Source organism: Ctenocephalides felis, unplaced genomic scaffold (genome assembly GCF_003426905.1).
Source record: "Ctenocephalides felis isolate EL2017-DRISC unplaced genomic scaffold, ASM342690v1 CF-g0.4_SCAFFOLD_01492, whole genome shotgun sequence".
Classification (NCBI taxonomy): Eukaryota; Metazoa; Arthropoda; class Insecta; order Siphonaptera; family Pulicidae; genus Ctenocephalides; species Ctenocephalides felis.
This window is the reverse complement of record NW_020537646.1, coordinates 147,007-158,865: the sequence shown is the minus strand read 5'-3', so window position 1 is coordinate 158,865 and position 11,859 is coordinate 147,007. Positions and strand designations below refer to the sequence as shown.

The 11,859-nt window shown below is 29.5% G+C and overlaps 3 protein-coding genes across 4 annotated transcripts in view; 1 reads left to right on the top strand and 2 right to left on the bottom strand.

The window, feature by feature from the left end:
- Positions 1 to 545, bottom strand: part of LOC113370137 (nectin-2-like) — a 17,511-nt gene extending 16,966 nt beyond the window's left edge. Inside the window, exon 1 of the mRNA XM_026610804.1 lies at positions 476 to 545. Coding sequence (XP_026466589.1) covers positions 476 to 545 — 70 coding nt within the window. The remainder of the gene's footprint in view (positions 1 to 475) is intronic.
- Positions 546 to 2,133: 1,588 nt separating this feature from the next.
- On the top strand, positions 2,134 to 4,339 carry LOC113369920 (putative ATPase N2B). Of its 2 annotated transcripts, none has more exons than XM_026610539.1 (7): positions 2,134 to 2,743; positions 2,965 to 3,150; positions 3,211 to 3,452; positions 3,520 to 3,691; positions 3,758 to 3,904; positions 3,979 to 4,095; positions 4,155 to 4,339. In XM_026610539.1, the coding sequence occupies exons 1-7, from the start codon at positions 2,351 to 2,353 to the stop codon at positions 4,275 to 4,277; spliced, it is 1,380 nt and encodes a 459-aa protein (XP_026466324.1). In that variant the 5' UTR covers positions 2,134 to 2,350; the 3' UTR covers positions 4,278 to 4,339. The 2 variants fall into 2 exon arrangements, with proteins under 2 accessions (XP_026466324.1, XP_026466325.1); XM_026610540.1 differs by having other exon boundaries at positions 2,134 to 2,747; positions 2,969 to 3,150.
- A 155-nt stretch (positions 4,340 to 4,494) lies between these two features.
- LOC113370136 (nephrin-like) overlaps positions 4,495 to 11,859 on the bottom strand; it is a 33,792-nt gene continuing 26,427 nt past the window's right edge. Inside the window, exons 8-17 of the mRNA XM_026610803.1 lie at positions 8,400 to 8,530; positions 8,180 to 8,336; positions 6,926 to 7,090; positions 6,640 to 6,762; positions 5,881 to 6,104; positions 5,680 to 5,773; positions 5,305 to 5,483; positions 5,105 to 5,177; positions 4,906 to 5,033; positions 4,495 to 4,705 (exon numbers count right to left, since the gene is read on the bottom strand). Of these exons, the coding sequence (XP_026466588.1) occupies positions 4,580 to 4,705; positions 4,906 to 5,033; positions 5,105 to 5,177; positions 5,305 to 5,483; positions 5,680 to 5,773; positions 5,881 to 6,104; positions 6,640 to 6,762; positions 6,926 to 7,090; positions 8,180 to 8,336; positions 8,400 to 8,530 (1,400 nt within the window). The 3' untranslated portion in view covers positions 4,495 to 4,579. The remainder of the gene's footprint in view (positions 4,706 to 4,905; positions 5,034 to 5,104; positions 5,178 to 5,304; positions 5,484 to 5,679; positions 5,774 to 5,880; positions 6,105 to 6,639; positions 6,763 to 6,925; positions 7,091 to 8,179; positions 8,337 to 8,399; positions 8,531 to 11,859) is intronic.

The window sequence follows — 11,859 nt, the reverse complement described above, 5'->3', positions numbered from 1 at the left end:
CGGAGTATCTCGTTCATGCAGAAAGGAAAAATAATGGTATCCAAACCAATCTGAATGGTACACTTCATCTAAACCTAAAATTATACAATTTATTAACTCAAATGTATATTTCACTTAAGTTGTATAATTTGCAATATATTATTTATGATCTATGTGAATTATACAAACATTCCGTTTTTTGAAGGTAGGTATTGGTTACAGTTTACGTTCAATTGTACTATATTAAAATAAATTGTAGCGTATTAATTAGATGAAATGAAATTAATATAATTTATGCCAATACATATGTTATGAATATTCATTGCAAATCGTCTTAATTGTTTTTTTTAGTGAATCTCAATTGCTATAGATTAAATTGATGAAGTGTAAGTTCCAAAAAGTTTATGTAATTTGCCTTTAGGAAAATGCCACTAACAACTAGTGTATATTGTTATAGAATCATGAAATATTGTCATTTATTCATGTACAAACTAGCCTTTGCCGGTTCCGAGCGAATCTTTAACTTTTTTCTTTTCCCTTCTATAGGACCCCAAAAGACTCGCCATCTTTTGTTTTATTTCGCTCGTACTTTTTTGGAACATAGTTGCTATTTCCTCCCATGCATCGTCTTTGAGCTTTTTGTTATGATAATGCTGGTTTTTAGGATTCCACAATATGTTTTTTTCTTGGTACATTTCAATTAAAAAAATTATATCTTCTCTAGTCATGTCCATTTTAACAATTGTGGTAAGTCAAACAGCTCAATGCCTTCACTGTTGAACTGAACTTATACCGTAGCACAGATCAACGTTTACGTACAAATTCAAAGAAATAACGGATACGGATACAGAATGCAGGCTGACCAACAATTATCAGTTTTGAATAAAAATTATTATTTTAGTTCTAAATATAAATACTTGTCAGAAAAGACTTAGAGCAAAAATTCAGTCTGCATATTAATAAGATTTTAAATGATATTTAGCGTAATTGCAAATAATACAATATTACCATTTTTTTTTTAAAACATTTAATTTATTTTTAGTTATAAATATATGATACGTCATATAAGTAGTAAGTGTATATATATATATATATATATATATATATATATATATATATAATATATATACATGATAATATCATGATGATATAAAATTAAATCTGAAATATGATAAATAAAGTCTACCAAAATATATTTTAGTTGGATATACATATATTTCAACATATCTATAACTTAATTACCAATGTATTTCCTATACTAATAGTTAGATAAAATTATAATTAGTACATAAATTTTAATGACTGCTTACTTATTTATAATTTTGATCCGCGCTTTGACGCTAATCCATTAGTGTCGGTTCGGGTATTCTCGGCAGCCCGATGCGTCGGGTTGCTCGCGGCGGGAGCGAGCGCCGCGAACGCAAGCTATTGAAATTTTCGTGTCGCTTCGACCATGTTCGGCAGGGTACGTGATTCTAAAAATAAACCCCCCTCCCATTTTCAAACAAAAAAAAAGAAAAAAGTGCGCTATGGACATGCGCAGTGGACAAATTTGAAGGAAATTCGTGCGTTCGCACAGTATCACTCCGCTGCGCAAATTTGTTCGTGACGCACCATTCGCCGCACGGATTCGTAACAGTGGAGACGCGGCATTAGGTGTGGACGCACCTTAATGAGCAGCGTTGATATCAGCGCCCCCTTTTATATGCGGCGGATTCAAAATAACGGATGCTAATGCTGTCAAAAAAAAACGGTAAAGGAAAACACTATCCGGCTTAAAATTTCGATTTAAGTCAAACTATATGGCTGAATCACTGTGTTTGACACGATAAATATGCTAACAATAACAATATAGACATATTGCAGAAAGCTCTATTCCTTCTGTAATTAAAAATTACATCGACCAGTATAATTGATTGAACATAGAGATTAAAGGAATTAAGGGGACAATTCTGGGATAAATTAGAATGGTATGTTACAGGTATATTATTAAATCAGTTGGTGGTCGCAAATCCTAGACAATATAGTAATGGCAATGACAATAATTTATGGCCTTGCTGTGCGATTAAAAGTTTTTAGTTTTATTTCTAAAACCTAACCTCCAAAAACCACAAACGTCAAAATAAAACTTGTCTACACATGCGCGGAGACGTCACATGCAACTGTCAAAAAGTCTGAGACTTTCTTCCAGTTCTTGACAGATGTTTGGCAGTTGACGTTACGTGAATAATTTACGTAATTAGTTAATATTAAATCAAACATGTGATAACAAATAATTTATTCATTAAAATGATTTATAACATATTATCCATTAACAGGCGTATGCACACCAAATAATTCATTTTATATAGTTATATAACTAATATTTATAATGTCTACGATAGCACAACATATTGTTAAAGATTTCATAATCAGGTTTACAACACCCGCACAAATTACTAGTAAACAACTATCTAGGTATCTCAGCACAGCGATCGATTCAAAAATTGATTTTTCAAATAATGTCACAAATAGAACCCCTCTAGATGTTCTACAAGGGAAAGTCGATAGTAATGAATTAGCTCATGATGAATATCAATTTAAAGTGGCTCAAGCTTTACAAAGCTTGCACCACGAAATCGAAACGTATCATGAACCAAAGGCCAATGTATTTTCAAGATTATTTCAAAAGAAAACATTGCAATCTCCAAAGGGTTTATATATTCACGGTGCCGTAGGCGGTGGGAAAACATTGCTGATGGACATATTTTTTGAATGTTGTAAGGTAAGTTTGTTCATAACAGTGAAACACATACATATCTTTCTTCTCGATAACCCTTAATTTCACAAATTATGTATGAATTTATCAAAATAATTTATAAAAATTGATAAGCATCCCAACCTTTAATAATGACCATTTATATTTTTGCAGTCCTATAACCAATCATGAATATCACAATATTTTCTATAGGTATCTATTTTTCTAAAAGATGAATTTGTTTACAGACAGAGAAGAAACGTAGGGTACACTTTCATTCATTTATGTTAGATGTGCATAAACATATACACGAATTGAAATCACAAATATCAAGAGATTCAAGTAGCAGAAAACCACAACCTTTTGATGCAATAGCTCCAGTTGCTAAAACAATTAGTGATCAGTCGTGGCTGATTTGTTTTGATGAATTTCAAGTAAGTCTACTATTATTAGTTATTTATAATGTTGATTTTATGATATTATAACATTTACAGGTTACAGATATAGCAGATGCTATGATTCTGAAGACTTTGTTCACAAAACTTTTCCAAAATGGCATTGTGATGGTTGCAACCAGTAATCGGCCACCAGATGATTTATATAAGAATGGCTTACAAAGAGGAAATTTCTTGCCATTTATACCCATTTTGAAAAATTACTGTAATGTTATATCATTGGATTCTGGAGTGGATTACAGAACAAAAGGTTTAGGGGGTAAATCTGAATGTTATTTTATGTAAGCGGTAGTATCAATTTATATAGTTTTTTCAATGATAAATTTACAATGAATTTATTCATTTTAGAAAAGGAAACATGGAAGAATCTGATCCTATTGACAAAATTTTTAAATTGCTTTGTTCAATGGAAAATGATATAATAAGACCAAGGATAATCAATCATCAAGGTAGAAATGTAACTTTCAATAGAACATGTGGTCACGTGTTGGATAGTAACTTTCAAGAACTATGTGACAGAGTATGTGACAAATATAATAAATTTGATTTGAAATACCTATAGCCTAACGGAATTTTTATGCAACAGCCCCTGGGTGCAAGTGACTACTTAAGATTATCCCAAACATTTCACACCATCATAATACGTGATGTACCCCAACTCAATTTAGAATTAAAATCTCAAGCTCGGAGATTTATAAATCTTATTGACACACTATATGATAATAGAGTTCGAGTGAGTTATATGTAGATCTTAACATAAATAATTTATTTCAGTCTTAAATGAATTTTATTAAATACCTTTAATAGGTAGTGATATCAGCAGACGTGCCACATAATGAGTTATTTAGTAAAAAAGCATCACCTGAGCAAACATCCGATGAACATCGTCATTTAATGGATGATCTTGGAATTTCCAAAGAATCTGTAAATCTTTTATTTTTTTACCATATTTTTTTTGATAAACTAACTTGAGATTTTTGCAGGAAAATGCTGGGGCCAGTATATTTACAGGTGATGAAGAAGTCTTTGCATTTGATAGAACCATTTCTCGCCTCTCACAAATGCAGTCAAGTGAATATTGGCAGATGTGGGAAAAGCACAGATAATTTATTAATATTATTGTTAATAAAAGTATTATAAAAGTGTTGATATTGTACTTACCTAGGTGACCAGAATACAATTATTTATTGATAAATTATAATTGTTCCTTTTATACTTTCTTTCGTTCTTTTTTATACTATTATTATCTGTGCACTGTCATATAAAAACAAATGGATAGAATATGAATGCTGTTTATAAATTATCATCCTGATAATATCTGGTTAAAGAGTATTTATTCTATAAGAATTACGATAAACAATATAAAAATACTAAGATCAAGATTTAAAACTACAATTATTTCAATAAATTATATACAACTTTCCCTTATGGCAGGGGAGGATGTAACGATTTGCCTTCTAGGTAACGTACTAACACGTTGATTTTCTGGGAAATATGGAATCGCTTCTTTAATGACTCGCCCTAGGCTCCCAGTCTAAAAATCAGAATCGATTTGATTGTTTCATAATTTTATTATTTGGTATGATTTAAGATATCCTATTAAAGTTTTAACTTAAATTGTGTTGGTGTTAGTATTAATTTCGCAGCTTATCGACGCGAAGTAAATTTATGAAAAATTATGAATAATTTTTAAATCTTTCTAATAGTTATATACAGAAGTTTCTATCGGTTTACCTGATTGTCTGTCATGCATCGAATTTTTCCATAATTAGATAAATTTCCACAGCTATATCTGATGGGAGCTTTTTTTACAATCGAAATATGACTCGATGAGTTAGATAATAATACTGAATTGTTGTAATCTAGACAGAAAAAAATCAATAAATACAAAGATAAGTTTACATTTTATAATAAAAAAAAATTTGATATTAACCTTCTTTATTTGGTATAAGATCAGGATCAGGGTCATCTATGCCTTCATCATAGACGGATGAATCAGAATTATCCTAAATATTGATGAAATATTTAATTAGCAAATTAATATTAATTAGCTTCATAATCTTTGCATGCAAGATATAAGTACTTATTAATGGTATCCGGAGTCTTGAAGTTTTGAATGATATTGGTTATTACCTGTATTCTTGATTTTTGTCTTTTTCCATTAGCAGTCGGTTTATCAGGCGAAACACGACAGCAACGACGTCGAAGCAAATAGCAAATTCCGCAGCACAAAATTATTACTACAGATCCAGTAATTAATAATGCGAATAATAAAGGATCTATTGGAATTGATGTAAAGCTTGCAAATCCACCTAAAACATAAAGGACTTGAATATAAAACTTAAAAATCATTAAAATATATATTAATATAAAATAAAATCATAAGAAATAATATTTTATTTTAATGGTATTGTGAAAAAGTGAACAATAACTTCGAAATGGTGGCAGTAAATGTGTAAAATAAATATCTAATAGCATGAATGACATGAAAATTGATTTACTTATTACCTTTTCTAATGGGCTTTTCACTGTATATTAAATTTTTTAGAGTAACAGGGCTACTTCTTCCAAGATCGTTTTCTGCTAAAACAATTACTTGTACCTAAAATTTACATAGTACACAATAAATTAGACAATTTCATTAATACAAGAAAAAACCTAATTTAAATATTAAAATTCAAATTGTGGAATTGACGATAAATTTTTTACCTCCATGGCTTCATTGTCAGCAGCAAATGAGTTAGTCATAAGTCCTGGTATTCGAAATACAGGTTCTAGATTAGCAGAAGAATTCACTAAAGTCGTAAATGAATCTAAGGCCAGAACAACCTGAGCTAGAAATCGCTGCTCTAAACCGCCATCGAAACCAGCTTTGCATTGTACAACTTCGCCATCGGCTTCAAGTGTACAGTTTAAGGGCGGACCAGGTGGACCTTAGATTATAATAAAATATTCAATTTAAATTATATTAAAATTCCTACATTGTTACTAAATTATTTTGTTACTCTTAGAAATGAATCATTAAAATATTGCTCAAGAATAAATAATCAATATCAAATATATATAAATGCCTCTTCTTTATAATCTATATAGTAATAGGTTTGGTTCACAAACTATGCCATATTTTTAATCTAAATAATGTATTAAGTGGATTATTTCTCTGTTCAGAAGTATTTGATGAATACTATAAAGGGTATGGGCGCATTGCCATAGAGAATTGGCCCCATCCTGGTATTAAAATAATAAATACGCCATTTTAAAGGTCTTTTTGAATAAAGCCGATATACCAATTTTCAACTTTGTATCTCACCTTATGGCCGAAATATCATTGAAAATATGTGAAAGTGGCCGATTCTGTATGGCAAAGCGCCCATACCCTTTAGCATATAAAAAGTTTATTTATTATATCACATCTCATATGAATTAGTTGTTAATGAATGAATATAATTAGTTAGTAATATTCCTAACCTGGAGGTATAACTTGATACACACAAGGCCTTTTTGTTTCTCCTGCCTCATTATGAGCCTTGCAAGCAAATTGTCCGTATCCTAAATCTGCGACGGGTTTATATGTCAATATACTAGTAGATCCTAAATTTATTTAATAGAACATCAGTTAAAATACTGATAGTAGAGTCGAATAGTAATATGTTCAGAATTTATCTATGTAACAAGAAACAAGATATATGCATGTTACGCAATAGATTTCTGTATTTAATATGGTTTATATAATAAGGCGTTATTCAGTGTTTACCAGAAGAATTTATAAATCGGCCAGGAACTTCACCCATATCTGCAAAAGTCCAACGAAAAGTAATATTCGACTTTGGATGGGCTTCGACGGAACATTTTAAAGAAACGGGAATATTTTCAGGCGCTGCTATTTTATGGACAGAGGTGGATTTGCAAATAGGAGAATCTAAAAGCAAACAAAAATATAATAAAATTTCAAGTAGTTTAAACGATTATTAATTAGAATATAATTATTATTATAAACAGTAAAAATGTTATTAACTTCCCGTAGGGCAAGTTATAGTAATCGCAAAAAAATCGAAAATGAAAATGTTTATATATCTTTACGTTTCAGAGGTTTCTGAACATTTTGGCATACCTTAGAAAAATGGATGTATGTGTGTGTGTGTGTGTGTGTGTGTGTATGTATGTATGTATGTATGTATGTATGTATGTATGTATGTATGTGCGTGTGTGTATGTATGTGCGGATACAAATTTTCGTCGACGATTTCGGGAACACGGATCAACCGATTTGAATAATTCAAAAAACATTCGATTCGTATTAATAAGGAGACGTGCTGATTAGTTTTTGGCGAAAGCAGGTCTAGCCGTTCCAAAGATACGGGGCAAAAAGTGCCGAAAACGGTAACTCAGTTTTTAAGAGAACGGAGCGTCCGATTTGAATATTTCAAAAAACATTTTACTTGTATTGACAAGATAAAGAATTGATCAAATTTTCATGAAGGCAGGTCTAACGGTTTCGGAGATCTGATGAAAAAAGTAAAAAAAAATGCCATTTGGCGGTCAAAAATGATCATTAGACATATGCACATCAAATTATCAAATATTTTATAGAGATTTTAACAATAAGTATAAATTTTTTTTACATTTCTATGGGTTCTGTACCAATGTTTACGCGTTAGACGGCGACGCGGCGCTTACGGGCTTTGATATTTCGTCTTTATGCAGTTAAAGCAGTACGATTGCTCTGAAAAAAAGTTTAGATCTTCCAAAATATGTCAAAATAAAATAAAACATTTTTTTTTAAAAAAAAAAAAAATAAAAAAAATTTTTTTTTTTTCAAAAAAAAGTAATTTTTTGTCCAATATATAGTTTCTCAAAAATCTTATTTTTTCAAAGTAAATTTTTTTCAAAAATCTTAATCGTTTTTAAAAAAAAAAATTTGGTACGGGAAGTTCCAGCAATTTGCCTTAAGGCACGATGCCTTAATTGCCTTAAGACAGAATTCCACTTACAGCTAGTTTAATGCTTACATCGCACAATTATAGCAACTGACTTGCTTTGTGTTTGTCCCTCAGAATTGTGAGCAGTGCATCTGTATTGCCCCGACGATGCACTACTAATATTGCTCAATATCAGGTCATTACCTTCCATAACTATACTTTTGTCATTGGATTGGATTTCTTTACTCTATATGAAATAGATAATTAGTATATCAATGAGTTTTAAGTTAAATGGAACTTATTTTCTTACATTGTGAAGCCAAGTTATTTTCCAAACGCTGGGATTAGCTTTGACACCACATTGTAGAACTGCTTCTTGTCCTTCTGCATATTCTCCAGAGATAGGCGCTCCCAAAATTTTTAATGTAACCACCGGAGCATCTAAGGTAATATAAAATCCAAGTTTTTTTATTCTTAGATTATAAAATATTATTATTATAATATATAAAATATTATTATATAAATGTTTCAATCAATTTTATATGCTTACAATGTTTAACTAAACTTAACTTACATTACTGATGGTTATTTTTTTTATTTACGAATGTTAAGGTTGCTTTATTGTTTAGTATATATTGAGAGGTATTTCATTAACAAACAATTGCCGGAAGATGTGAACTTTATTAATTATGGTTCAGAAATAAACAAACAGTAGTTTCATACAATAAACAAAACGCATCATAATATTTACAAATGTGGTATACCTATATGTGAAAAAATAACTAATTAACATAAGCACAAAATAAACAATAAGTACAATTAAATGCTTAAAATGTTGAAAATGTTATAAGTTCAAATATTAAATAGTGACTCAAAAGTTTTTTAGTCTCGTTGTACGTATAATCTGAATAATTTGTTAATAAATTATTTTTAGATGAATCCATAGATTACAAAAGACATTTGTATGTCATATAAAATTTTGCATATATTATTCAAATTTATTCTATATTTATAAATGATATTGTGATAAACGGTATAATTATGTTCAAATTTGCTTAGATATTTAGATAATAGCTTCATATATGGTAATATATTGGATGAAAAATGATTATCCAGAATGATAAAAGTCGACTTCATATACGCAATTATTTTTTAAAAGATATAGTGGTTACTGATAGTATCGCACACATCTAAATAAATTAAAAAAACGATAAATAAATAGTTTACGTAGCATCTAAATAAGTTTACTGCAAATTATTTTATAAAATTTTGCAAAAAATGTATATCATATTATTTTTAATGGTTGTTTTATCTACAATCTTAAAAATTTACTACACGATAAGTGAGTAAAACTTTTATGATTGGTGCATAATATGCAGAGATAAATATTTAATCATTTACAGCTTTTGCAAATTTAGCAAGAAAATATTAACTACTTTTTCGTTATTGGTGTTAACAAATTTAATCTCCAATTAACCTGATTAACAACAACATGATAGAACATATTTCTTTGGTCAAAACACGTATGCTATAAATTTACATATTGAATCGTTTTTATACAAATTAATTGCAACTCTCGTAATACGAATTCTTGATTGAGTCTTTGCGAAAATACTATCATTTTATCAGATCAGAATCAAATTTATTTATTTCAATATATTCAAGAATTGAATCAATTATAAAAAATGCAGGGTATAATAGTCATGTAGGACATAAAAATCTACATAACCGCGTTTTAAATATTATTTTAAATTTATTCTAATAATAAGTTCAGAATTCTCCAATTTTATGACTTTGTAAAATTTCACGTCCAACATATAATATAATACATAGGGACATTATTACGTTTATAGATTTTTTAAATATTTTGTACAAAATTGCAAATGTTAGTATCTAATTTAGTGGATAATTATAAATTGATATTCATATTTTTAATAACGTTAAAATAATAAAAAAAATATTAGTATTAATCACTTCTAGTTTTACTACTAAATAGGTTAAATTCATTTGATACAATCTACCTAGAATGAAATATGAAATAAATAGTTAATTATGTCATTAATACATAGACTGAACATTTATTACAAGTTTATCGTGAAGATTAAATGCGTAGAGTATGTTTAATTAATTAGTTAACATATCACGTAATGTGTTTTTATACTAATATCGGCATTCGTAAAAGCAGTAAGTTGTTTTCTATTGGAATATTATCACTTGGATCGATCTTGATCAAATTTTTAATTAGGAGAATTATTAATGTATCTGTCATAGCAAGAACCATAAAAAATATGTTTAGTACCAAATGAGTTATGTTTGGTGTAGTACATTTTAATCTAGTATTTTTCTCGAGAGGGCAACCCAGGGGTCAACCATACTTATAATCGCTATATGTATGACATACGCTTGTTTTGTATGCAGACAAATGGCAATTTTCACTTGGATTTATATTTAAGATCAGTAAGACCAAGGAAAAATTTAATAAAATACTGCTTAAAATCGAGTCGGTCGAGATTGGGATCTAACGCAGAACTAGTTTGGCCTAACTCGCGTTTTTAACCAGAACGCGAAAACAGGCTCTTGTAATGGATTATATCGGCACGTTGCCGAGCGTATAGAAAATTTAATTAGTAATAATCTTCTATATATATAAAAATAAGTCGGGTTTTCCTTCCTGACAAAATAACTTCAGAACGCACGAACCGATTTCGACAATTTTGCATTCTTTGGAAAGGTCTCGGGCTCCGCAAGGTTTATAGCTAAGAAAATTAGCGGTGCATGACATCGTGCCCTAATGCAAATTGCTGGAACTTCACGCACCGTAATTAAAAATTCGAGTAATAAAAATAATCAACAATTGTTTTAAATAATTGCAAATAGATTTTCTTCTATATATATAAAAATAAGTCGGGTCTTCCTTCCTGATCAAATTTTTCCTTTTCAAATATAAAACAAACAAAAAAATTATTCATCTTTCTCACGAAACCATCTGGTGGCGAAACGGATTTCGTCGGGTTTGCTAGTTTATTTATAAAATGCACTTTGTTAATTAAAAATAGCGCTAGCCCACGCTTAAGCCTACTTTTTAATTACATTATCAAATAAAGCCATTTCACAATGTACATAATTTTACCTCAATTATTCGCTTACATATTTTAATTTCCTTCTCTATTTATTTTGTGAAATGCCGTGAATAAATTAGCAATAAAAGAGTTGCGCGTCCGTATTTCGTTTTGCAGATGACCCGACATGTTGTTTCACACCGAATTTATAATTAATATTGTAAAATATTTTTGACAAACCTTGACTCAAATCTTAATGGGCAGTCGTCTACAGGAGGATCGATGTCAAATTCCAGATGGAATTAGTGGACAAATTGACAGAGGAGAAGATATTCCATGATAAAGGTGATAATTGTATCCAAAATGTGCAAAATAAAAGAAGCAACCGAAAAAATGGTCTCAAAAACTGTGCTGTTAATAATAGTTCAAACAAAATTTTTAAATCATTTTTAAATTTTTATGATGCATTAATATGCAACTATCCTATTTTCCACAGGAGCCAGGTAAATAATTATCCAATCATAGTAATATAGAAAAATGCATACTAAAGTTCAGAACACACAATCCTCCAGATTATATTTTGTAATATTAATAATATATTCTATATATAATAGACATAAAAGTGTTGAAGTATATTATCCAATAATATCAATGTGGAAAACCCGACATTCTACACTAAGATCCAGTACGAAAAATCTTATAAATATATTT

Excerpts from the sequence above, each read along its gene's own strand:
- LOC113369920 (XM_026610539.1), top strand. The coding sequence starts at position 2,351 with ATGTCTACGATAGCACAACATATTGTTAAAGATTTCATAATCAGGTTT. Across the intron at positions 3,151-3,210 it reads TTTGTTTTGATGAATTTCAA|GTTACAGATATAGCAGATGC; the intron begins GTAAGTCTACTA and ends TAACATTTACAG. Across the intron at positions 3,453-3,519 it reads AAATCTGAATGTTATTTTAT|AAAAGGAAACATGGAAGAAT; the intron begins GTAAGCGGTAGT and ends TATTCATTTTAG.